This window comes from Esox lucius, chromosome 17 (assembly GCF_011004845.1).
Source record: "Esox lucius isolate fEsoLuc1 chromosome 17, fEsoLuc1.pri, whole genome shotgun sequence".
Lineage (NCBI taxonomy): Eukaryota > Metazoa > Chordata > Actinopteri > Esociformes > Esocidae > Esox > Esox lucius.
Genome location: NC_047585.1, coordinates 8,571,507 through 8,596,175, shown reverse-complemented (window position 1 = coordinate 8,596,175; position 24,669 = coordinate 8,571,507). Strand labels below are relative to the sequence as shown.

Below are 24,669 nucleotides of genomic sequence, written 5' to 3'. Positions count from 1 at the left end.
CATCTAATTCATAATGCAGTGCTCCAGCTGTTTAGTTCTTTCAGACAGTGTGTAATCAAGCTGAATGCATGTTTTTCTAACATCTGTGCTATAGTTGAATTATGACTGTTCTAACCTTGTCCTATTGTTTTCAATCTCTGGGCAGTAGTACATTTTTACCCATTCACAAAGAAATTGCCAGATCTGGAAATAAAACAAAGCAACATTAAATTGCAAATGCCAATCAAAGATGAGGTACTATACCAACATCATATGGCTACCACAACCCATCAAGAAGAACAACGGACAATAAGCAATTTCCCAAGAGGCAAAGAGTTTGACACGAGCCCTGTGAATCTCATCCAGATCAGCTCTACCACTGAGGGGTGAAGCCAACATTCCAAAGAGGAAGGAGCCCCCCGAAAGAGAAGATTCACCACAAAATTGAGAAACACAGGTAGATAAACAGCACACAGTGACAAGAGGCGGCCATTGCTTCAAACCCACAGAATGCGTACCCTCGTCAAAAGAGGAAAGATCTGCTGATATGTGCCACATGTCGGCCCAACAGGGAGGATCAGAACTGCTAGAAAAATGGCCAGAAGCCTCAGGTAATTGATGTGGTGCACTGATCAAAGACCCCTGAACTCGCCACTGTTGCACAGAGCCCCCCCAGCCCATAAGGGAAGCAACCATAGTCACCACCACACAACATGACACTGCCCAAAGGAGACCCCGGGAATAACAATAGGGGGTCCCTCCAAGGGAAGATGAAGATTTCCAAAGCATCCAATAAAGGTGGCGTGACAGGTTCAGGTGCTTTGCCAGCAGCCAACACAGAACCAGCCACATCCACAACAGCCTGAAAGGGATGACAGCCACCAGAGAAGGTATGACAGTCACCGTCCCACCAAGATGGATCAGGTCAAACAACTCTTCCCAACATTCAGCCTAAGAAGCAGAGCAGTACGAGCCGCTACCTGTTGAAGAGACTCAATCAGCCAGTTTTCCAAATAAGCCAAGACCTGCATCTCCCAACGTAGCTAAAGCCCCCTTGACCACCTTGGAAAAATTACAGGGAGAACAAGAGAGGTTGAAGGAAAAGACCAGGAATTTGTAGGCCACCACTTTGAAATAAAATCAGAAATCCAGGAAAAATCAGGTATTTCCTACGTGCAAATGCTATGAGGAGCCACATGCCCAGCCATCTGTGACATGTAGCTACCAAACCAATCATCAATAGATGGAATATGGAAGAGCCCTGTCTGCTCCACCCTTCCAGTCCCGAGGGGTACAGATCTGCCGGGAGCCTGGAGAAAGAAGGATGCAACCAAGCTCCTCCAGGAAATCTTGGAAAATGGGGAGAGCCTGCACAACCGATTTGTAGGAGGCCGAAAAACCCAACAAAACTGCAACTGGTTGGATCATGGGGTTGGGGTAGGCCAGTCAACCTTCAAACATTTTGCCGCCTGATGACATAGATCATAGAACTGTGGGGCATGATTGGACAGAACTAACACAGCAACAGGGGGCGGAACAGAAGGCTGGAAGCCCCCCAGACAATTCCCAGAGAAACTCACCGGAGCCGGTCACTGAAAGGACATCAACTTCTGCAGGAAAGCCAGCCTCCGACACATCCACATCCAAACCAGAGAACCCCCATGATGGAAAGTCAAGGAAGCGCAACCAAACCCCCGTCCTCACCACTGGGAAGCTCCAGACGAGGAAGAAGCCACCAGACCAAGCACAGCCATTGTCAACATTCAAACTCAGAAAGGCAACCCTTTGCTCAAATGTGGTTGAATGTAGCAGACGACAGACATTGCACAAGCCGGAACTATTTAGAGCTGCGACAGTGTGATCCAAACAGAGATACACCAAACACACATTTTGGGGCTCTCTAACCACAACATAGAACCTACAGGAACAAGGACAGTGTATGCAAAAACAGACAAGAAGTGGAATTCTTCATCGTCTTCTTCCCATTCTCATACCGAGCAAAAGCAGACTAAAAATGAAAAAATATGATCCACGGGATGCAAACTCACCAGAAACAACCACAAACAACAGCGCCTGTGGACATTTGATCCAAAAGGACAGTTAAATCACCAAGAGCAGTTGAAGTGAGGGGTGCACCTTACAAATTTTTTTTGCTATTTTAATACAATTATATTGATTTTATTTTCATTTTTTTAATACCTTTTTTTTATGAGCAGATAATCAAGTACTGATCAGTTGTATCTATTAATTTTTCATTCAACTGTAAACATTTTAAAAAATATTTTACTTTTCTGCAATCAACTCATAAGAGCTAGCTGATTGTTTTCTTTTGAATATTTGAAAATCTACACTAAAGTTTCACCTATTATCTGGAGATCTATGAAGGACTGAAATGAAGGACATTCAGATTTACTCAAGTAGATAGTTTTAAGAGGATTAATCAATATGTTAGTGAGGAGTTTTAAAAAGAACTTCTGCAACTTGGAATCCTTCAGAAAAAGGCCAAACATCGAGGTAGACAAGGTGGTAGGAAAATAATTCAAGAAACAACACTGTCCACAAAGTTCAGTACATTTCCCTCTTTTTCAACTCTACCAACTCTATGCAATGTAGAATCTGACTGTCTTGATCAAGTTAAACATGTCCTTGTTCCATCTCTAAATCAGGCCCCTTTAAAATTGGCACTGTTTAACATGCAGTCTCTAATGAACAAAACTCTGTTTTTACACAAAATTATCAAGGACAATGACCTAGGACGTTTTAGCTTGCCAGAAACGTGGCACAGAAATGGTGATTCCTACATACTAAATGAAACATGTCCACCTGGCTATAACTATTTGGAAGAGGACTGTGCCCTTGGCAGCGGTGGTGGTCTGGCTGTTTTCCACGAAGAATGTTTTGTCCTGAAAATGTTGTCAGTCCTGCCTGGCTTATCATTTGAGTGCATGGCTTTTAAATTGAAGCCATTCACTGTTATACTTATCTATCTCCCTCCTAAATCATATGCAGTCTCATTTATAACTGACTTCTCTGAGCTAATCCAATTTCTGTGTCCTATTCTATCCAATGTGTTTGTCCTTGGTGATTTCAACATTCACATTGATCAACAAAATGTTCCTTTGCACTGACTTCCTGAACCTGCCGTACTCTCTTAACCAGAGACAACATGTCGACGTCCCCACACACAATCGTGGACATACACTTGACCTCAACTTCACTGGAGAAGTCCCGTCATCAGACCTGGATGTACTTGAGTTAGGTGTCTCTGACCATAGGGTTACGACAGTGTCTGTGTTTACTTCTGCACTTCAAGTCCGCCCTAGCCAGACTGTTAAATTCAGAAACATTAAGTCCCTTGACAGGAGTCAGTACAGCTTGCCTTACTATCTGACTGTCACAAGTCCACCGCTGTTGAGATTGTTGACTTATATAACAGCATATTGAATAACACCTTAAACATTCTTGCTCCTGTAAAATCCCATCAAATATCATTCCAACGGACTTCCCTGTGGAGAGCCGCGCCGCATGAAGTAGAACGTCAGTGGAGAAACACTGGCTGAACTGTCCACCAGAAATGTTATTTTAAAGCTTTAAAACCAGCACACTCTAGATTCTACTCTTCTTTCATTGAGAATGGCAAAGATAATCCCAGTACATCATTTAACACCATCAGACGTCCTCTCCAACCTACAGATTCTGGCCCTCCTAATGCAACATCTGAACAGTGCAATACATTGGCTGAATTCTTCAAGAATCAACATTAGAGAAAACTATTCCAACATCTCTTTTCAAAAAATGCTCAGCCACTCTCATTGAGTTTGTTACAAGTTTGTTCAACAAGTCCCTGCACACTGGGCATGTACCGTCACTATTCAAGTTGGCAGCCATCTCCCTCTTGCTCAAGAAATCGTCCCCTGACCCAGTCATCCTTTCAAACTACAGTCCAATTTCCAAACTCCCATTCTTATATAAAGTCCTAGATGGGATAGTGGCAACTCAACGTCACTGACACCTCAGTGCTAACCAACTTTATGTGGTGTTCCAGTCTGGCTTCATGCCAATGCATAGTACTGAGACAGCATTGGTGAAGCTTGTTAATGATCTGCTCATGGCTGCAGATACAGGATCCCCCTCCATTCTGATTCTTTTGGACCGCAGCGCTGCTTTTGACACAGAAGATCACACCATTCCTTCTATACATGCTCCCACTTGGCCAGATCTTCAGACATTACAGTGTTCAATTCCACTGCTATGCAACTGACACACAGGTGTACAGTGACACCAATCCTGACACAACATGTGCCATATCAACCCTGTCCAACTGTCTGGATGAGGTCAAAAACTGGATGCAGAAAAACTTCCTCCAACGCAATAGCAGCATGACAGAAGATATGCTTATAGGCACCCAACAGCAAATCACCAACTCCTACAGCATCTGCCCTGCCATTGACGGCCAGATAATTCCCCTCTCCTCAGTCATCATCAATCTCAGTATGACATTTGATACTACTCTCTCTTAAGATCCACATTAGACATGTCTGTAAAACATAATTTTTTCACCTTAAGAAAAAATCTTGCCTAAGACCTTCTCCCACCTTTTCTGTTGAAGAAAACGTATCAATTTATTTGTTTTTGCCAGAATTGATTATGGGAATCCAGTTCTCAAGAACATCAGGAAGTCAAGTTGTTTTTGGGCAGTTTTCCCTACTGAGTTCGCTTACCTGGACCAAGTGAGGTCATCTTTGATGAACACACAGAAGAACTTGAATTCAGAGACTCTCTACTCCTACTCCATCGCTACGTATGGGGGATTTTAACCCAGTACTCCTACAGCAGTCAGCGTACTGTTGGCTAGCATGTGGAGGTCTGGGCAACCCTCCAAGAATATGTCTTCCCAGACCATCACTGACCAACTGCCAAACCAGTCATGCTGATTTTGTAGGCAGCATAGCGTTCACCACGGCGTCTCCAGACTCTTTCATGTCTGTCACATGTGCTCAGTGTGAACCTGCCCTTTTCTGTGAAGAGAATGGGGCGCCAATGGTGGACCTGCCAATTCTGGTGTTCTCTGATGAATGCCAATCAAACTGCATGGTGCTGGGCTGTGAGCACAAGTCCCACTAGAGTATGTTGTGCCCTCATGCCACCCTCATGGAGTCTCTTTCTGACAGTTTGGTCAGAAACATGCACACCAGTAGCCCGCTACAAAAACAGGTGAACATTGATTCACAATCGCTTATGCTTCCTAACTGGCCAGATTGATTTCCCTGAAGTGTCACTGACTTGTCGTTATACTGTGATTATTACGTGTTCCCTTAAATCTTTGGAGCAGTGCATAAACTATTTAAATCTGATAGTTATTTTATTTATTATTTCCTTATTTTCATTTTCATGCACTTTGACATTATTCCTCAATAAATTAAAGCGCTTTACAAATGTAATAAATTATTATTATTATGATAAACTAAGATCTTTGTTCAGTGCCTTCTTGATGGGGGATTCTGCTTCTCTGGAATGGCTGGTAAGATCACACAAGTTTCAACAAACTAAAGTTGAATTTAATCAGCCATAGGATTAAATGCACTCTACAAAAAATCTAACTAGGCTCAGCTGTGACTGAATGGAAGGAACAAAGATCAGTTCTAGCAACAAGGTACTCAATTACTACTTTATTAAAAAATAACATTTAGTACACAATGATACAACACTGCACAGTAATGTGTGTGGGAGCAGCAGAGTCCCAGAATAGATTGTGTAGGGAAGAGAGAGAAAAAGGAAGGGGAGGGATGCTGGTCAAGTTAGAGAGCCTACTGTAGAACCCTCAGTCCTGAGAGGAGATAATGGCCCTGTCCAGTAACAAACCCTCAGTCATTATTGCCCAAGACACTTGCCTAGTAGATCAGGGCAAAGGTTTGTTTCTGCTCCAGGCCATGAGCCCACTGTTTATTCATGAGTGTCAATCTCAGATGGGCACTGCTCATGCTAGCTGATATATACAGTACCACTCAAACGTTAAGACACATCTACTCATTTAAGGGTGTTTCTTCAGCTTTACTATTTACCATATTGTAGAATAACATTGAAGAAATCAAAACCGTGAAATAACACATTGTTAAACAAATAAGTGTTAAACAACTCAAAATGCATTTCACCATCATGGTTGTGTGCTATGTGCCCTAAATAAATCAGTGTCACCAGCATAGGATCCCTACATTGTCACACATCTTCCTCAAAGTGGAACCACACATGCAGAGATCTGCTTTGCACAAAGACAAGGCGGCTGAAACCAGAAACTTTGGACTCATCAGACCGAAGTTCTTCACCAGTCTAACGTCCATTTCTCATGTCTTGGCCAAAGCAAGTCGGTTCTTAATGGTGTCCTTCAGTAGTGGTCTCTTTTGTAGTAATTCCACCATAAAGGCCTGATTTACAGTCCCCTCTGAACAGCTGATGTTGAGATGTGTCTGTTACTTTAAATCTTTGAAGCATTCATTTGGCCTGCAATCTGAGGTGCAGTCATTTGCAGACTTCTGAGGCTGGTAACTCTAATGAATTGATCATCTGAAGCAGACATTACTTTAGGTCTTCTTTTCCTGTGGCAGTCCTAATCAGAGCCAGTTTCATCATAGGGCATGATGGTTAATACTACTGCACTTGAAGAAACTTTAAAACTAATAGAAATTTTACAGATCAACTAACCTTAAAATTAAAGTAATCATGGACTGTCGTTTCTCTTTGCGTACTTCAGCTGTTCTTGTCATAATATGGACTACAACAGTACAGACATAATGATGGTCTTCTGTACACCCACACTACTGCATTAGGATTGAAAGATTAACTTTTATCAAGACCCATGTTAATTAAAATGCATTCAGGTGACCACCTCATGAAACTGTTTGAGAAAAGCTGTCATCATGGCAAAAGGTGGGAACTTTATAGAATTTACTAGGTGAAATGTATTTTTATGTTTATCACCTTTGGGTAACTACATGATTCCCTATCTGTAATTTCATAGTTTTTGTCTTTTTTATTATTTTACAACATGTAAAATAGGAAAAAAATAGAAATACCCTTGATTGAGTAGGTGTCCTACCTATCCAAACTTTTGACTGGTACTGTGTGTATATATATATATATATATACACACACACACATACAGTTCTACAGGTTAAGTCCAGACACATTTCTGTGATAAGTGCAGACCTCAATTTCGAGCACTATCTAAAGTGCTTCTTATTCCAGGAAGTGACTTGATTGGAGTTGTAAAAAAAAAATTACAAAAATAAAATAAAGGATTACATTTTCCGTTAACTGGCCCTCAATGTGAAACCTTCGCTATGTGGAATAAATGTGTGGCACCTAGCTCAGGACTAAGCCTAAAGAACAAGCTGCACAGAAAGACCCAGAGCAGAACTGTATGGCCCTGCACGGTGTCCATCAAATACTGGTCATAGTGATGACACACAAACCCTACCCGCAAGTAGAGGTAGGCTGTAGATAGTGGTCATATACAGAATTTCCCTCATTTCAATCATTATAATTTTCAGGACTAACATTTCTCTTGAAGAACAAGACTATGATATTCCTCTGAAAAGCATGATATTATAAAATCCTGTGATTATAGCATGTTATTGTATTGTTTATTATTTTAAAAATCAACTGCGAGTCAAATGAAATTCAGGTGGCAGTATACATTTTCTTAACATTAACAGGAGTGAGAGAAATCCTTAACATTGTATCTGGGAGTCTTGAGGTGGCTAAACGTACATAAACATAGCCCTGCCTTCTGTATTATATTGGTAACATAAAATTTCAACCTCACTAACAATGGCTATGCGTACTTATACCCATATTTGGAAATGCATGGAATGGACAACTGTTCAGTCAATGCCCTTACAGTTAACCAGTGTTAAAAAGAAACTGTAACAAAAACAGATGTTTTAAGAATTCTGCTAGGTGACTGAGGAAATAAGATTTCCGGATATCAAAAAAATATATAACTCAAAAACGAAATAATGTTAAAACAACCATTGCTTTCAGAAAAGTACAATTGGTGTGTATTGGCCCTGTGCAAATTGTCTGGGGCAAAACCACCAGTTATGGAATGATGCTCATTGTTGCAATCCTGAATGCATCTCCGTTTCAAGGCCCATAGTGGAAGACTTCATTATAATCATGCTATCAAGTTTTTTACTAAAAGAAAAGCTAAAGAACTCAAAGACTACCTACTAACGCCATCGAATTTGGTGTTTTTAAAGACTCCCTATTATTTCATTCAGTGACAGTAGTACAAAAAGGGGAGTTAATGGACACAGTAAATTGACTATAAATGCAATACCAATCCTATTGCAAGAGAGACAATGGCATGGAGACGTGTTACTTAGGAAATAAAACATTCTCTTAAGAAAGTTGTGGAATCCCTACCTCTTTGAAAGAGAGAAAAATTTAAAATTTGCCTCATCATAGTGGCAGCCATTTTAGCTTTATAAAGTCCCATAGTGTCCCAGTAATTCATTCACACACTGAGTCAATCATCAACAAACAACAATCACCACGCGGGTGCAGTCTCCCTCATTTCACTGCCCTGAGAAGTAGGTGCCCTCACGGCTGTGGGTCTGGAGGTGCCGTTTAATTTTGTCAGAGCGACTGAAGCACTTGCCGCACACCGGGCAGCTGTACGGCTTCTCTCCTGTGTGGATCCTCATGTGGACCTTTAGGTGGGCCATCTGGGTGAAGCCCTTCCCGCACATCTGGCAGCGGTAGGGCTTCTCGCCCGTGTGACTCCGGGCATGCTCCTGGAGCCTGCCTGAGGAGCTGCAGCACTTCCCGCACACCCCGCAACGATAGGGCTTCTCTCGGGTGTGCACCTGGACGTGGACGTGCAGGTGTCCGACGTGACTGAACGCCTCCCCGCACACCTTGCAGCAGAACGATGATGCGTGTACCTGGAGAGGGGATTTCCCGCACTCCGCCACCACTGCTGCGTTAGCACCCTGGTTGCCTAAATGGGAGCTCTGGCCTCTGCTTCCACTGGCTCGCCCTTTAGACCCAGACCCCATCATCTGTCCTCCGTTTTCCACCCCGATGATGTCAATGTTGTTCTCATTGGAACAGTTGGGGTTAACCGTGGCGAGGGGCTGAGGACCGCTGTTGGACGAAGATGACGATGAGCCTCTGTGGGACCCTTCTGACTTGACGTGCCTCGAGGAGCTTCTGGGACCAGGCTCTCTCTCTCGGTTCTCCACAGACGGGTTCTGAGGCAGGTTAGAAGAGTGGGGAGGGTCCTGCGGGTATTCGTTGCTGACGCGGGGAGGGGTGAACATGGACTCCGGGGTGCTGCATGAGCCGTGGCCGCGGAGCTGCTCTTCCCCTTGGCTTGACCGGAGCTCCCGTTTCTCCTTGATTAGGATGGGGACGCGCTCCTCATGGCCCATGCTGGGGCTCCACTCCCGACGGGGATGCTCGCCATCCTCCTCCTCCAATAGTGCTATGGACTGACGGTCTGGATGGAAGAGGGAGGGACGTGGCAGTCAAACGATTTACGATTGAGGGAAAATACGATAAACTACAATTATGTACAACAGCAAGAAAACCAAAGAGCATAAATTTCAGCAACACGGATTAATAAAATTAGTCAACGTAAAAACTAGATAACTTAGCTAAATATATGGCTAACTAGTTCTTAGCTGGCTAACGAACAAAGGTGGCTAGCTGAACGCGAAGGATCTAACGTAGAGGTTAGCAGAATTAGCGTAGCTAGTTTGCTAAAATTATTAGCTGGTCTTCGGAAAAACATTACCCAAAGACAAAAATACAGTTCACGAAACGAGAATTCCACGGCGTAAACTAGCCATTTGGCTTTATAAGGCACTAAGCTATTAATGTAACTACAACGCAACAACACAGTTGAGAAACCCAATTGTCTCTGCTTCGGCGCTGACTTTAGCATGCCAACTTGCTAACTAGCACAAACCTGGCCATATTTCAATCCCAGCGTCTCGGAGCCTGCGCCTCAGATGGTCGTTCTCCCTTTCCCTGAGTGCAATCTCTTCCTGGTATTCCAAAATCGTGTCTTCGACAGATTTATAGATCTCCTGGGCAGCGAGCATTAGTCGCTCGGTCAGAAAGACGTTTAAAAACTGCAATTTTGTCATTTTCGGGTGTCGCCTCTAGCTACAAGGGCTCTCGGTATCATCCAAAATGGACCAAAAAGATGCTCTCGATGATCACGTGACAAGCAATGCCCCTTTACCGTAAACATCAGAAAACACGAGGCACTTCTTTTTTGGAAACATGCCACAACTATTTGTTCTTGAGTTATTTGGGTATTATTGTGAAAAACTCATAGTGGAAGTACGCCAACCCGTTCACAGTACTACTATCGAAAGTAAGTCACATAGCCGTCGCGTGCTATATCAATCCGGCAGAAACTGTCAGATACCATTCAGTAGAACGACTTTGAGCGTGGTATTGGTGCCAGGTGCGCAGGTTCCAGTGTCTCAGCACGCATTCGCAGCTGTATTTTAGGGCAATATCCAGACTTAAACAAGAATGGTAGTCATATGTGCCATAATAACTCGAAAAATTCCAAGAAACGTGCAGGCGTGCGCAGTACAACATTGGTATACAGAACTGATCACAACTCATCGTTCCTCGACACGGTTGGGTTATCGGTGGACACCCAGTTTCAACTGCGATCCCAGATCCGACAATGTGAGGAAACTAGTGATGGTCGGTGGCCCATGCAGTCCCCAGACATAAACCCATGTAATGAGAGGAAAATGGCTTTACTCAAGCATGAATGAACCGCTGTCCAATCGGCTCCAACTGCGTGATACCAACATGGAACATCATACCTATGAAACGTTTCCATCAGCTTGTGGAATCCATGTCCTGATTAATTCAGGTTGTTCTAGAGGCAAAGTGGTCTGGCCTGGTATGTGGGTGTACCTGATAAACAGGCCACTGAGTGTACAATATTTCTGCACAAATACCAGTATGCTTTTTGGCAAAGAAAATGGCATTTGGTTATGCAAGACTACTTTGTGGCATGTAGAACCGAAACTTAAGTCAAAGTACCCTAATGTGTAACAATGTCGCATTACCAAGGCCTGTTTTACTTCTTTAAGTTTAACTTGAGACAAGAATACAACCTGAAATCAAGGCAAATAGAAATAAAACACATAGTAAGACATTCAGACGTGTGTGTTGGAGTTTGACTTTTTGTCAATCATTTGAAAAAGGGGACAAACTATATACACATGAACACTTCGATAGATGTGTCTATGCAGTACAACTATACACTCACCTAAAGGATTATTAGGAACACCATAGTAATACTGTGTTTGACCCCCTTTCGCCTTCAGAACTGCCTTAATTCTACGTGGCATTAATTCAACAAGGTGCTGAAAGCATTCTTTAGAAATGTTGGCCCATATTGATAGGTTAGCATCTTGCAGTTGATGGAGATTTGTGGGATGCACATCCAGGGCACGAAGCTCCCATTCCACCACATCCCAAAAATGCTCTATTGGGTTGAGATCTGGTGACTGTGGGGGCCTTTTCAGTACAGTGAACTCATTGTCATGTTCAAGAAACCAATTTGAAATGATTCGAGCTTTGTGACATGGTGCATTATCCTGCTGGAAGTAGCCATCAGAGGATGGGTACATGGTGGTCATAAAGGGATGGACATGGTCAGAAACAATGCTCAGGTAGGCTGTGGCATTTAAACAATGCCCAATTGGCACTAAGGGGCCTAAAGTGTGCCAAGAAAACATCCCCCACACCATTACACCACCACCACCAGCCTGCACAGTGGTAACAAGGCATGATGGATCCATGTTCTCATTCTGTTTACGCCAAATTCGGACTCTACCATCTGAATGTCTCAACAGAAATCGAGACTCATCAGACCAGGCAACATTCTTCCAGTCTTCAACTGTCCAATTTTGGTGAGCTCGTGCAAATTGTAGCCACTTTTTCCTATTTGTAGTGGAGATGAGTGGTACCCGGTGGGGTCTTCTGCTGTTGTAGCCCATCTGCCTTAAGGTTGTGCGTGTTTTGGCTTCACAAATGCTTTGCTGCATACCTCGATTGTAACGAGTGGTTATTTTAGTCAAAGTTGCTCTTCTATCAGCTTGAATCAGTCGGCCCATTCTCCTCTGACCTCTAGCATCAACAAGGCATTTTCGCCCACAGGACTGCTGACTTACTGGATGTTTTTCCCTTTTCACACCATTCTTTGTAAACCCTAAAAATGGTTGTGCATGAAAATCCCAGTAACTGAGAAGATTGTGAAATACTCTGACCGGCCCGCCTGGCACCAACAACCATGCCATGCTCAAAATTGCTTAAATCACCTTTCTTTCCCATTCTGACATTCAGTTTAGAGTTCAGGAGATTGTCTTGACCAGGACCACACCCCTAAAAGCATTGAAGCAACTACCATGTGATTGGTTGATTAGATAATTGCATTAATGAGAAATTGAACAGGTGTTCCTAATAATCCTTTAGGTGAGTGTACATGTATAACTGTCATATTCCCACAACCTTCCACTTTAGGATGTCCTTAATTGTACTTGTTTACTTCCTTACTCCTCTCTGGCCTCCTTTTGAAAGAGATAATAGAAAAGTAAACATGCACAAAACTGCATCCTCTACTCCTCTCTTCATTCATTTTGAGACGCACCACAGTTTTACTTAATCAAACTAATACTGGAGGCAGATCAGCCCTGAAAGATGAAATGTAATCAATTGACATAAAGCATAGTGCAGCGGTTATGCCCTAACTATACTGTACCTTAATTAAATGAACACTCAAAATGGTTAAGCCAAGGCTTATGGAATGGACAGGGGATGAGGCTGGAGTTTGGGACAATCAAATAATCATTCAACAGATTTTAAGTTCTACCCTCTCTACTGAGTCCACCAATCACATTCATTTCTGTTTTCAGGACAGTGTGTTTGAGTAAAACTCCCACATTCTGTATCCAAACATAAAATGAAAAGGGATGAAAATCAAGTTAGTAGTGCAATATACTTTATTGATATAACACCTGGCATATTGTTTTTAATCATGTGCATGCTTTTCTCCCATATGCTCTATTCCTGTGATTAAATCATATCATGTTCAAAGTGAAGGTGGTAGATTTCAACTATTCTGCACAAAGATACAAGTATCATCTATGGAAGTGGGGTATTGAGGAGGGGAGGACACCTCCACTACCCAACCGTTATGTCCTCAAACAGTCATTTCTGTGTCAAAGGGGAGATTACTTCCAAACAAATTAGGAGGAAAAAACAATCAGGTCATACTCTTGACATCCTTGTGTTTCCTCTGCATGTGCACTTTTAGGTTTGACCTCTGGTTGAAACAGTGACCACAGACATTACAGAGGTATGGTCGCTCCCCAGTGTGTATGAGCTGGTGTGTTTTTAGTTTGCTGGCAGTGAGAAAACACTTCCCACAGAAAGTACAGCAGTGGGGTTTTTCCTGTGTATGCGCCATGCGCATATGCTGTTTCAAACGACTCATGTACCGAAATGTTTTTCCACATTCCTTGCAAATGAATGACTTTTTTACAACCTGAATGACAAGTGGTGATATCTTATGAGACAATACAATGCTTTGCTTCTGTGGGATTTGAAAGGGCTTTGAGGGCGAGGCCAGAAGAAAAGTTGCGGGTAAGGACTGTATCAGCTTGGTGTCTGCTTGCATCTGGGGCAAGGTTTTGGATGGGCCCTGTTCATTGTCTTTGCTCACACAGTGAGTAGTAGATGTGGTGGGAGACACAGTCAAACCAGATTCTTCGAGATCCTCTTCCTCTTGACTTGTCTTTAATTCTTGCTTCTCATCCGTTTGAGAGGTCTCCCTCGCCAGACTGAGACTCAACTCCTGCTCACTCTGCTGTTGCTGCTGGTTTGGGGAAGTTACTGCTACAGATACAGGGCTGGTAATTTGTCGTGGACCTGCAATTACGGATGGTTCACAATAAATATCTCACAGACCGCTTGACAAGTTCGCAACAATTTGATAGAGGAAGCATGTACATTGAACTTCCCCTGCAAACAATTATCCAGCGTAAACACTGTGCTTTTAAATACATAACCATTATTTTAAATAATTAACGCTATTATTATAAGATCCTACAAACCTGGTTTAACTTTATTTTTCCTCGGTCTATTGTTGGAATTTAACTGCCTTCGTAGATATTCATTCTCTCTCTTTACGTAAGTTATCTCGGCTTGGTGTTCTGCCAACGCGTCTTCAACCATTTTATAAATCTCCTGTGCAGCCGATGTTAATCGCTCGGTGAGAAACAAATTAAGCAACTCTAATTTTGCCATTCTAGGAATGATAAACCCAGACTATCTACCAGACTTGGTGTTTACGAAGTCAAGTCTACTGTCTTCTTCGAACGTTTAAGACGCACCTACCCAATAATTTGCCATCAGCGCATTTTTGCCCTCTTCTGGACTGGAGTGAAACAGAGGAAATGGCAAAGATTTATCACAGAAAATTGTATAAACCACAATGAACATAGCAACTGCCATTCACTATTATATTGTACGTTACATTATAAACTGTATGATTTAAATTCTAAATATGCATTTGCTGATACCCGTGGTACGAGAACTACCAATTATATATTACATTACTTTTTACTGTTTCTATTGTGCTGGTAACACACCTGTATACAGGTGCTGGTCATAACATTAGAATATCATCAAAAAGTTGATTTATTTCAGTAATTCCATTCAAAAAGTGAAACTTGTATAATGTATACATTCATTCCACACAGACTGATATATTTCAAGTGTTTATTTCTTTTAATTTTGATGATTATAACTGACAACTAATGAAAACCCCAAATTCAGTATCTCTGAATATTGTGAAAAGGTTCAATAATGAAGACACCTGGTGCCACACTCTAATCAGCTAATTAACCCAAAACACCTGCAAAGGCCTTTAAATGGTCTCTCAGTCTAGTTCTGTAGGCTACACAATCATGGGGAAGACTGCTGACTTGACAGCTGTCCAAAAGACGACCATTGACACCTTGCACAAGGAGGGCAAGACACAAAAGGTCATAGCTAAAGAGGCTGGCTGTTCACAGAGCTCTGTGTCCAAGCACATTAATAGAGAGGTGAAGTGAAGGAAAAGATATGGAAGAAAAAAGTGTACAAGCAATAGGGATAACCGCACCCTGGAGAGAATTGTGAAACAAAACCCATTCAAAAATGTGGGGGAGATTCACAAAGAGTGGACTGCAGCTGGAGTCAGTGCTTCAAAAACCACCACGCACAGACGTATGCAAGACATGAGTTTCAGCTGTCGCATTCCTTGTGTAAAGCCACTCTTGAACAAGACACAGCGTCAGAAGCGTCTCGTCTGGGCTAAAGACAAAAAGGACTGGACTGCTGCTGAGTTATGTTCTCTGATGAAAGTACATTTTGCATTTCCTTTGGAAATCAAAGTACCATAGTCTGGAGGAAGAGAGGAGAGGCACAGAATCCACATTGCTTGAAGTCCAGTGTAAAGTTTCCACAGTCAATGATGGTTTGGGGTGCCAGGTCATCTGCTGGTGTTGGTCCACTGTGTTTTCTGAGGTCCAAGGTCAACGCAGCCGTCTACCAGGAAGTTTTAGAGCACTTCATGCTTCCTGCTGCTGACCAACTTTATGGAGATGCAGATTTCATTTTCCAACAGGACTTGTCACCTGCACACAGTGCCAAAGCTACCAGTACCTGGTTTAAGGACCATGGTATCCCTGTTCTTAATTGGCCAGCAAACTCGCCTGACCTTAACCCTATAGAAAATATATGGGGTATTGTGAAGAGGAAGATGCGATACGCCAGACCCAACAATGAAGAAGAGCTGAAGGCAACCTGGGCTCTCATAACACCTGAGCAGTGCCACAGACTGATAGACTCCATGCCACGCCGCATTGCTGCAGTAATTCAGGCAAAAGGAGCCCCAACTAAGTATTGAGTGCTGTACATGCTCATACTTTTCATGTTCATACTTTTCAGTTGGCCAACATTTATACAAATATTTTTTTTGTATTGGTCTTAAGAAATATTCAAATTTTTGGAGATACTGAATTTTCATTAGTTGTCAATTGTAATCATCATAATTAAAAGAAATAAACATTTGAAATATATCAGTCTGTGTGTAATGAATGAATATAATATACAAGTTTCACTTTTTGAATGGAATTACTGAAATAAATACATTTTTGATGATATTCAAATTATATGACCAGCACCTGTATTTGAGTATCTAGAGCATTGGCAACTGTGGATTTGATTACAGGCTCCAAATGGCCAGAAACTAAGAACTTTATTTTGAAACTCGTCAATCCATTCTTGTTCTGAGAAATGAATGATATTCCATGCGAGAAATTGCCAAGAAACTGAAGATCTCGTATAAAGTTGTGTACTACTACTGTGTACCCTTCACAGAACAGCGCACCCTGGCTCTTACCAGAATAGGAAGAGGATTGGGAGGACCCAGAGCAAGAGGACATTTGACTGTCTGAGGAACAGACAACGTCAACAGTAAAAAGGCGACTCCAGAATGCTGGCCTTCTAGGCAGAGTTGCAAAGAAAAGGCCGTATCTCAGACTGGTCAATAAAAAATGAACATGGGCATAAGAACACAGACACTGGACAGAGGAAGGCTGGAAAAAAGGTCAGCATACCTGAGTTGCCGTTCACTCATCATGGCCGTTTAAAAATGCCTCACCTGTATTGTCATCAGTTCTGGTGGGCAAACGCTGAAACACGTTTGCAACCTGTTTAGTCACTGTGTAAATGGGGCACTTGGTCACTCCATTTAAATTGATAAGCAAAACACAGTTTTAAAAAAATGAGTGTTATCTTGTCGGAAACTGACCTCAATAAGGTTGCAGATATCATCCCACCAATCCCAAAATTAAATTTAGGGGTAAAGCAAGTTGTTAGGGGAAGGGGATGCACTGCTCACTTTTTTAATAGGCTAGAACCAATCACCACTTTGTCTTCTGACCTAATGATTTCTTTGCAGGGTGGGCCGCCCCCAGACTCTACATTTTGTATTACAACATGAAATGAAAATGTATTTAGATTTTTTGTCACAACACAAAAGGTCTATAAAAAAATCTGCTAATTGTTCTAAATTAATTACAAATATATATAGAAAATAATTGATTGCATAAGTATTCAGCCTCTTTTATATGACACACCTGAAGGAGGTGTGGTGCAACTTTAATAGAATTCACCTGTGTGCAATTTAAGGTTTCACATGATTTCAGGTTGAATACACTGGTTCCTGTTAGGTCCCATTTAGTTTGTACAATTCCTTCCAAAAACTACACCATGAAGACGAATTAACATTTCAAGCAAATCTGGAATAAGGTCGATTAAAAGCACCAATTAGGGGTAGTATATAAGAACATTTCCAAGGCATTGATAATCTCACAGAGCATATCAAAGTCCATTATTAAGAAATAGACAGAATATGGCAGAACTGTAAATCTGTCTAGAACAGGCTGTCCTCAAGACTGAATATTCAGGTAAGAAAGGCACTAGTCAGGGATGCCACCAAGAGGCCTATGGCAATTCTAAATTACTTAAATTTGTCCATGGATGAGCTGGAAGACACTGCATACTACAACAAAAGCCCAGGCGATTCACAAAAGTGGCCTTTATGGGAGAGTGGCATAAAGAAAAAAACAGTCAAATCTCATCTAGTTTGCCAGAAGGCATGTGGGAGACTGGGAACCAGTGGAAGAAGATTGTATGGTTTGATAAGACCAAAATAAAGCTTTTTAGCCTTAACACTAAACACAATATTTGACACAAGCACTGCACATGATGAGAACACCATCCCTACCTTCTCTGTCAGAGCCTGGACAGCTTGTGAAGATAGAGGGTAAAAGAGATGCAGAAAAACAGAAAAACCTACTGTAGTCTGCATTTGACCTTGGACAAAGGTCCCCATCCTACTAGTTAGAGTTTGAGCAATTCTGCAAAACAGAATGGATAAAAAAAACTGTATCCCAATGTGCAAAGTTGGTATATAAAAGTGTGTGCGTTCAAACAAAGGAGAAACTATTCTGGCAGGGGGCACCTTTACACACAAAACCGGAAAAATAAGAAGATAGGCAAATTTAATATTTGGTCTGTCGCACAAGTCGAATTTAATGATTTGCAAATTGTTTGAAACAATTTCCATACATTACATTTTTAAAATCTAAAATCTTAACTTACATACATTTCTATAAAAATCTGGCAAATCGGGTAAGAGTATATTTAATATAAAATGTACATCTAAATGTTGAGCTTCTTGAGATGATTTAGTCCTCCAACTACTTACGGCTGAAGTTAGCATGTCAAAATAGTGAACAGCTGAAGGATATATTGTTTTAAAATGCTAGAAAAGCTATTTTGTACATGATGGAACCATGATAAAGGGGTTTTAGTACAGTGAAACAGTTCACAAACTCAGGTTTGGGTACAATTATAACGGTATGGTACATTTATTAAAATAGTTGGGTAAATTAGGGTGAAAACATCCCCCTTAAGGGAAATCTATTTTCTGACTCAAAAAAGCAATGATTCAGACAAATACATCTAGAAAAAAATATTGGGCATAATGTTTCTATTTTATTGCAACTTAATCAAATGCCAAACTAAGTAAATGGGGCGTTTTACCACACTATCGGGGTAAAATGCCCCTCCCAATGGGGTAAATGCCCTGTTTTTTTTTTCCCCCAGTTAAGATGTATTCCATATTTAGGTGTCAAAATCATTCTATCAATGTAATCTAAATCATTGAAAATAATATCTTGACAGCAGTATTTAAGTGAGTTAACAAAACCAATGTTTAACCATATATTGCACATTCTAATATCCAATGGCAAAAAGCTATGTATAACATATATTACTATTTCAAATAACTTTTGTTGACTATTTTTAAATATCTTTTGTTAACCATGCGAAAGTATTAAGATAAAAACATTAAATCAACAACATTGAGCATCAACTGGAATTCAGTATCTGTGCCAATTGATAGGCCAATTATATTAAATGCTTATATATGCTCAGTAAACTAGCTATTGAACAAAGAAATACTTATATTAGGCTATATCTTGAACTTTTGTTATATTACAGCTAATTTTTTGTTATAATTTTGTAATATGCTACCAATATATTCTCAGGGGTATAATACACCTGGGGCATTTAGCCCCAAACATGATCACCACAAAAAACAGGATTGCTATGATTCTTTTTTTCTCTGAACAACTGGATTACTTAGCCTTCCTATTTACATACCAAAAAATTTTTTAGAGGTCTAACTTAATCAAGTCACATGACATTTATCATTGAGAAAACAGATGTCTTCTTATGTCAAATTTGTTTTTGTGAAATTACAGTTGAGATGATTCAACAACATTCTCTAGATGAACAAGAATAGTGGCGACCAAGGAATGTGCGGAAAAAGAATTTGGTGGTTTGGTGGGGTATAACGGGGCCGTTTAACCCAGGGAGGCGTTTAATCCCAAGCCACCCTAAACATGGGTAGCTTGTATTTCCAGGAGCATATGGAAATAAAGGGTTAACAAAAAACAGCAGTGCATGCCATAAACAAAATAGTACCACATGAAACACTTTAAAGAAGAAACAAAACTATAATCTCAACCTGAAAAAAATGATTAGCTATTTTCCATGTAAAACAAAAGGGGTAGTCATGTTACTCGTTTCCTAGCCATAATATATGATAAATGTATTCCACGGTGGACCCTACACCGAACGGTTCAATACGAATACGCGTACCGTTTCACCCCTAGGTTTTAGATGTGTGTGCAGTAAATGGTTGGAAAGGGTGGTGACGTTTTGGCTGTGCCTCTAGTCAGGCAACCTTAATTATGTTTACAACAGTGGAATAGATTAAGAACAGGGAAACCATGGTCCTTAAACCAGGTACTGGTAGCTTTGGCACTGTGTGCAGGTGACAAGTCCTGTTGGAAAATGAAATCTGCATCTCCATAAAGTTGGTCAGCAGCAGGAAGCATGAAGTGCTCTAAAACGGCTGCGTTGACCTTGGACCTCAGTGGACCAACACCAGCAGATGACATGGCACCCCAAACCATCATTGACTGTGGAAGCTTTACACTGGACTTCAAGCAACGTGGATTCTGTGCCTCTCCTCTCTTCCTTCAGACTCTGGGACCTTGATTTCCAAAGGAAATGCAAAATGTACTTTCATCAGAGAACATAACTCAGCAGCAGTCCAGTCCTTTTTGTCTTTAGCCCAGACGAGACGCTTCTGACGCTGTGTCTTGTTCAAGAGTGGCTTTACACAAGGAATGCGACAGCTGAAACTCATGTCTTGCATACGTCTGTGCGTGGTGGTTTTTGAAGCACTGACTCCAGCTGCAGTCCACTCTATGTGAATCTCCCCCACATTTTTGAATGGGTTTTGTTTCACAATTCTCTCCAGGGTGCGGTTATCCCTATTGCTTGTACACTTTTTTCTTCCATATCTTTTCCTTCACTTCACCTCTCTATTAATGTGCTTGGACACAGAGCTCTGTGAACAGCCAGCCTCTTTAGCTATGACCTTTTGTGTCTTGCCCTCCTTGTGCAAGGTGTCAATGGTCGTCTTTTGGACAGCTGTCAAGTCAGCAGTCTTCCCCATGATTGTGTAGCCTACAGAACTAGACTGAGAGACCATTTAAAGGCCTTTGCAGGTGTTTTGGGTTAATTAGCTGATTAGAGTGTGGCACCAGGTGTCTTCAATATTGAACCTTTTCACAATATTCAAATTTTCTGAGATACTGAATTTGGAGTTTTCATTAGTTGTTAGTTATAATCATCAAAATTAAAAGAAATAAACACTTGAAATATATCAGTCTGTGTGGAATGGATGTATACATTGTATAAGTTTCACTTTTTGAATGGAATTACTGAAATAAATCAACTTTTTTATGATATTCTAATTTTATGACCAGCACCTGTACTGTCACTATACCTTAGAAGTCTAATCCAACGGTCCTTCTTAGATTTACACCTGGGAAACCTGTAAAATGCAGTCTGGGACAAAACACTGGCCCATAGCTGTGCCTAACTGCACAAGCTTACAACAATAAAACAAAACACCTTGCCCGCCTAATCTTTCTCATGTCCAAGAGTGAAGTTACTTGTTACTGCCTCTGTGATTGGATAATACAGCCAGCAATGCTTTATGGGATCAATAGTAGTGATGGGAAGTTCGACTCACTTTACTGATCCGGATCTTCTGGAATAGTTCAGTCAAAAGAATGTATCTTTCCACTCAATTCGTTCATTTGAGTCAGTGCATGTAAAATATACATCTAAATTACAACAAAATAAATTTGTATAGCTAAATAGTATTATTCAACCCACTAACAATATCTATAGAATCACTTGAGATAGACATAAAACAGTTTCCTATGTTACGGCTATCCCAACTAAACATTCTGTAATGTTACTGACTAGGAACATTACATATCCAGGACCATTACTAGTATTAGCTTACCAACAGTATCTCTCGAACACTGTTGTTTGAGCTAGACACCAAAACAACATTGTTTCACATGTTTGTACCATCCTCACTCAAAACTCTTAAAAGGCCATACATTTCTTTTGTTATACATGGACAGTGATTTTCCCCAAACATTCAAGCTCAATATGAAATCAACTCTTAAAATGTTTTGATGTGCCGTAGAAGGGCATCAATCCAGCAGCAGGACTGGTATCTGCTCCTTTGTGTGAGGAGGAACAGGAGGAGCACTGCCAGAGCCCTACAAAATGACCTCCAGCAGGCTACTGGTGTGCATGTTTCTGACCAAATGGCTAGAAACAGACTCCATGAGGGTGCCAAGAGGTCCCAAAGTCCACCACTGGTGCCCTGTTCTCTTCACAGATGAGAGCAGATTCACACTGAGCATGTGTGACAGATGTTAAAGAGTCTGAAAATGCCAGGGTGAACGTTATGCTGCCTGCAACATCATCCAGCATGACCAGTTTGGCGGTGGGTCAGTGATGGTCTAGGGAGGCATATCCTTGGAGGGTCACACAGACCTACATGTGCTAGCCAATGGTACGCTGAATGCTGTCAGGTACCGGGATGAAATCCTCAGACCCATTGTCAGACCTTACGTTGGTGTAGTGGGCCTTGGGTTCCGCCTGGTGCAGGACAATGCCTGGCCTCATGTGGCCAGAGTGTGTATGCAATTCCTGGATAATGAAGGCATTGATGCCAATGACTGGCCCTCACTTCTCCCAGACCTGAATCCAATTGAGAATGTCTGGAAAGTTATGTATCGGTGCATCTGATGCCGCCAAGTAGCGCCACAGACTGTCCAGGAGCTCAGTGATGCCCCAATACAGGTCTTGGATGAGATCCCTCAGGACACCATCCGTCGTATCATCAGTAGCATGCCCAGACGTTTTTGGGAGTGCATACAAGCACGTGGGGGATATACACACTACTGGGTCACATTATGAGTTGCCGTGATGAAATTCACTCACGTTAGAACAGCCTGGGATTTAATTGTTTAGTTAGATTTTCGGTGTGTTTGAATCCAGCCCTCATTCGGTTGGGTTTCCATTGACCGTTGTTATGAAATTTTTTTCTCAACGAATTACACAATGTACAGTAAAGATTTTAATCTTTAATATATTTAGTTAATTGAGACCCGATGTGTGATTTAAGTGTTCCCTTAATTGTAAATTTGAGCAGTGTACATTAACAGGGTGGACATTAACAGGGAGGACATTTTGAGCTAAAGTTAGCTTTTAGCCTTCCTGTGTTAGCATAATGGCTAGCATGACCTTGAATACTTCATTTTCACAAATGTCACCTCATGAGAGTGATGTCTTTGGGAACGCAGCTCAACAGAGTGGACAGTGACCCCCGTAAAACGTGGACAGTGACAATCATAAAACCTTATTTATTTGGTTAAACATTTTAACATTTTGATAAAAATAACATTTGATTAAATATATTTTGACTGGAAAATGAAATGATAATATTTGGAATTATATGTTTTAGATCTGTGTACTGGTGTACTGGTGCCCTGATCATTGGTAATCCCACAGAAAACAGGGTGACTGAGAACCAATACAGTGCTCGTTTTAAGTTTTTTATTTCAAGCTGTGAGGAAATACAGAAATAGACACTATTCGTTCTGTTTCTCACTTAGTGTATTGGTAAATTCACTTGTCTAGGTGTGCGGGGAAAATGAGGGGCTGACGAACAGGGTACGTTCATTTTGTTTACATTGAGTTTACATATAGTTCAGTTCATTATCTATAACATCCTTTGCTTTGTATATTGTACAGTATATCTAGGCCTGTATATGTCACATTGCTGTCCTCAGGTGCCGCTCTTAGACATGTTTAGTATGAGTAACTTGCTACTGGGATGCTTGTCTCCCTCTCACCGTCCTTATTTTAAACACCACCAGAGCTCTGTTTCTGTTTGGTTCACGTTTAGATAGAAAGATAGCTAGGACTTTGAGGGTAGATGGAAAAACACACAATCTGAACAGGGTGTTAAGGATTATATGTCATATTGTCATATGCTTGATATCATCCAGAAATATTTTAACTGTTCTTGCTCATTGAGGCATGCTGTTTGAGCTGTGTCATTTGTTTCCATCTCTCTTTCTCCCTCTGTCAACCCTCAGGAACATCAGTCTTCAGAATCAATACAGCAGTAAACACATTTATTTCACTATAACTAGTCCCCTCAGATCTAGTTTAGCCTTAGCTATGCCTTCTTGCTAGTCACTCACATAACTGAGAAAATGCATCCTAGCATGTATATTACCAATAAAAGTGTCCATCCTTTCATTGTAGTCAACTGGGTGGGACCGACAGTTTCATTGTCTGATCCCTCCTGATGACCTGGTTGATCAAGTGATCACAACTCTAACCGCCATGGAGGGATCAGCCACTGAATACACCGAAATTTACTTTTTTTTAAGGAGATTTCTTCAATGTCTCGGCCCAAGCTGAAGTTGGAAGACCCACCTACCTTACAAAACTAAAATGATTTTGTTGCCTGCATTATCTTATACTTAACCAGTTTAGAGGCACCCAACCTGCCTGAGTGATTGGTAAATTGCAGTTTCACAAGAAAATCCCTTATGCTGATTGCCCTTCCCAAACGAACCTAGCCTAAAACACACCACCCAATGGGACCCCCTTGGCCACAACCACCAATGGCACGAACAAGTCTAGAATCTGTGACAATAGCGATGCGGTTGCACTGGAACGTAGGCTGTATCAGAGAATATTAGAAGAGAATGTCAGGAAGTCCACCCAAGAACTGAATCTGATGTGGGTAATGCAACAAGAAAATAGTTTTTTAAAAAACAAACAAGAAAATCTACAACAGAATGGCTGAACAGCCATACATTTAAAGCCAGGGATACATATATGGAAAAATCTAAATAAATACAAATACCTTTTTATAGTGCTTTCATACACGTACATGGTATGAAAAGAAACTGAACCAGTGAAAATGTATGATAGCATTTAATTATTTGTTGGATCAGCTCTATAAGCTACATTTATATGTGCACAATTCAAGGTAAGATTTGTCCAAAAGAATCAAAGATTATTACCTATTGTCTACAATGGACTTGTATAATTCATATTTTAGAGAGAGAA

General features: G+C 41.2%; 1 protein-coding gene and 1 long non-coding RNA gene across 2 annotated transcripts; both read right to left on the bottom strand.

The window, feature by feature from the left end:
• Positions 1–5,633: 5,633 nt before the first annotated feature.
• Positions 5,634–11,017, bottom strand: LOC105017447 (zinc finger protein OZF). Its single transcript, XM_010882074.4, has 2 exons — positions 9,953–11,017; positions 5,634–9,481 (listed from the first exon to the last, which is right to left on the bottom strand). The coding sequence occupies exons 1-2, from the start codon at positions 10,131–10,133 to the stop codon at positions 8,556–8,558; spliced, it is 1,107 nt and encodes a 368-aa protein (XP_010880376.1). The 5' UTR covers positions 10,134–11,017; the 3' UTR covers positions 5,634–8,555.
• A 1,987-nt stretch (positions 11,018–13,004) lies between these two features.
• On the bottom strand, positions 13,005–14,443 carry LOC117592928. The gene is made up of 2 exons (XR_004574671.1): positions 14,136–14,443; positions 13,005–13,950 (listed from the first exon to the last, which is right to left on the bottom strand). It is a non-coding gene; the product is annotated as an uncharacterized LOC117592928 (long non-coding RNA).
• Positions 14,444–24,669: the final 10,226 nt, after the last annotated feature.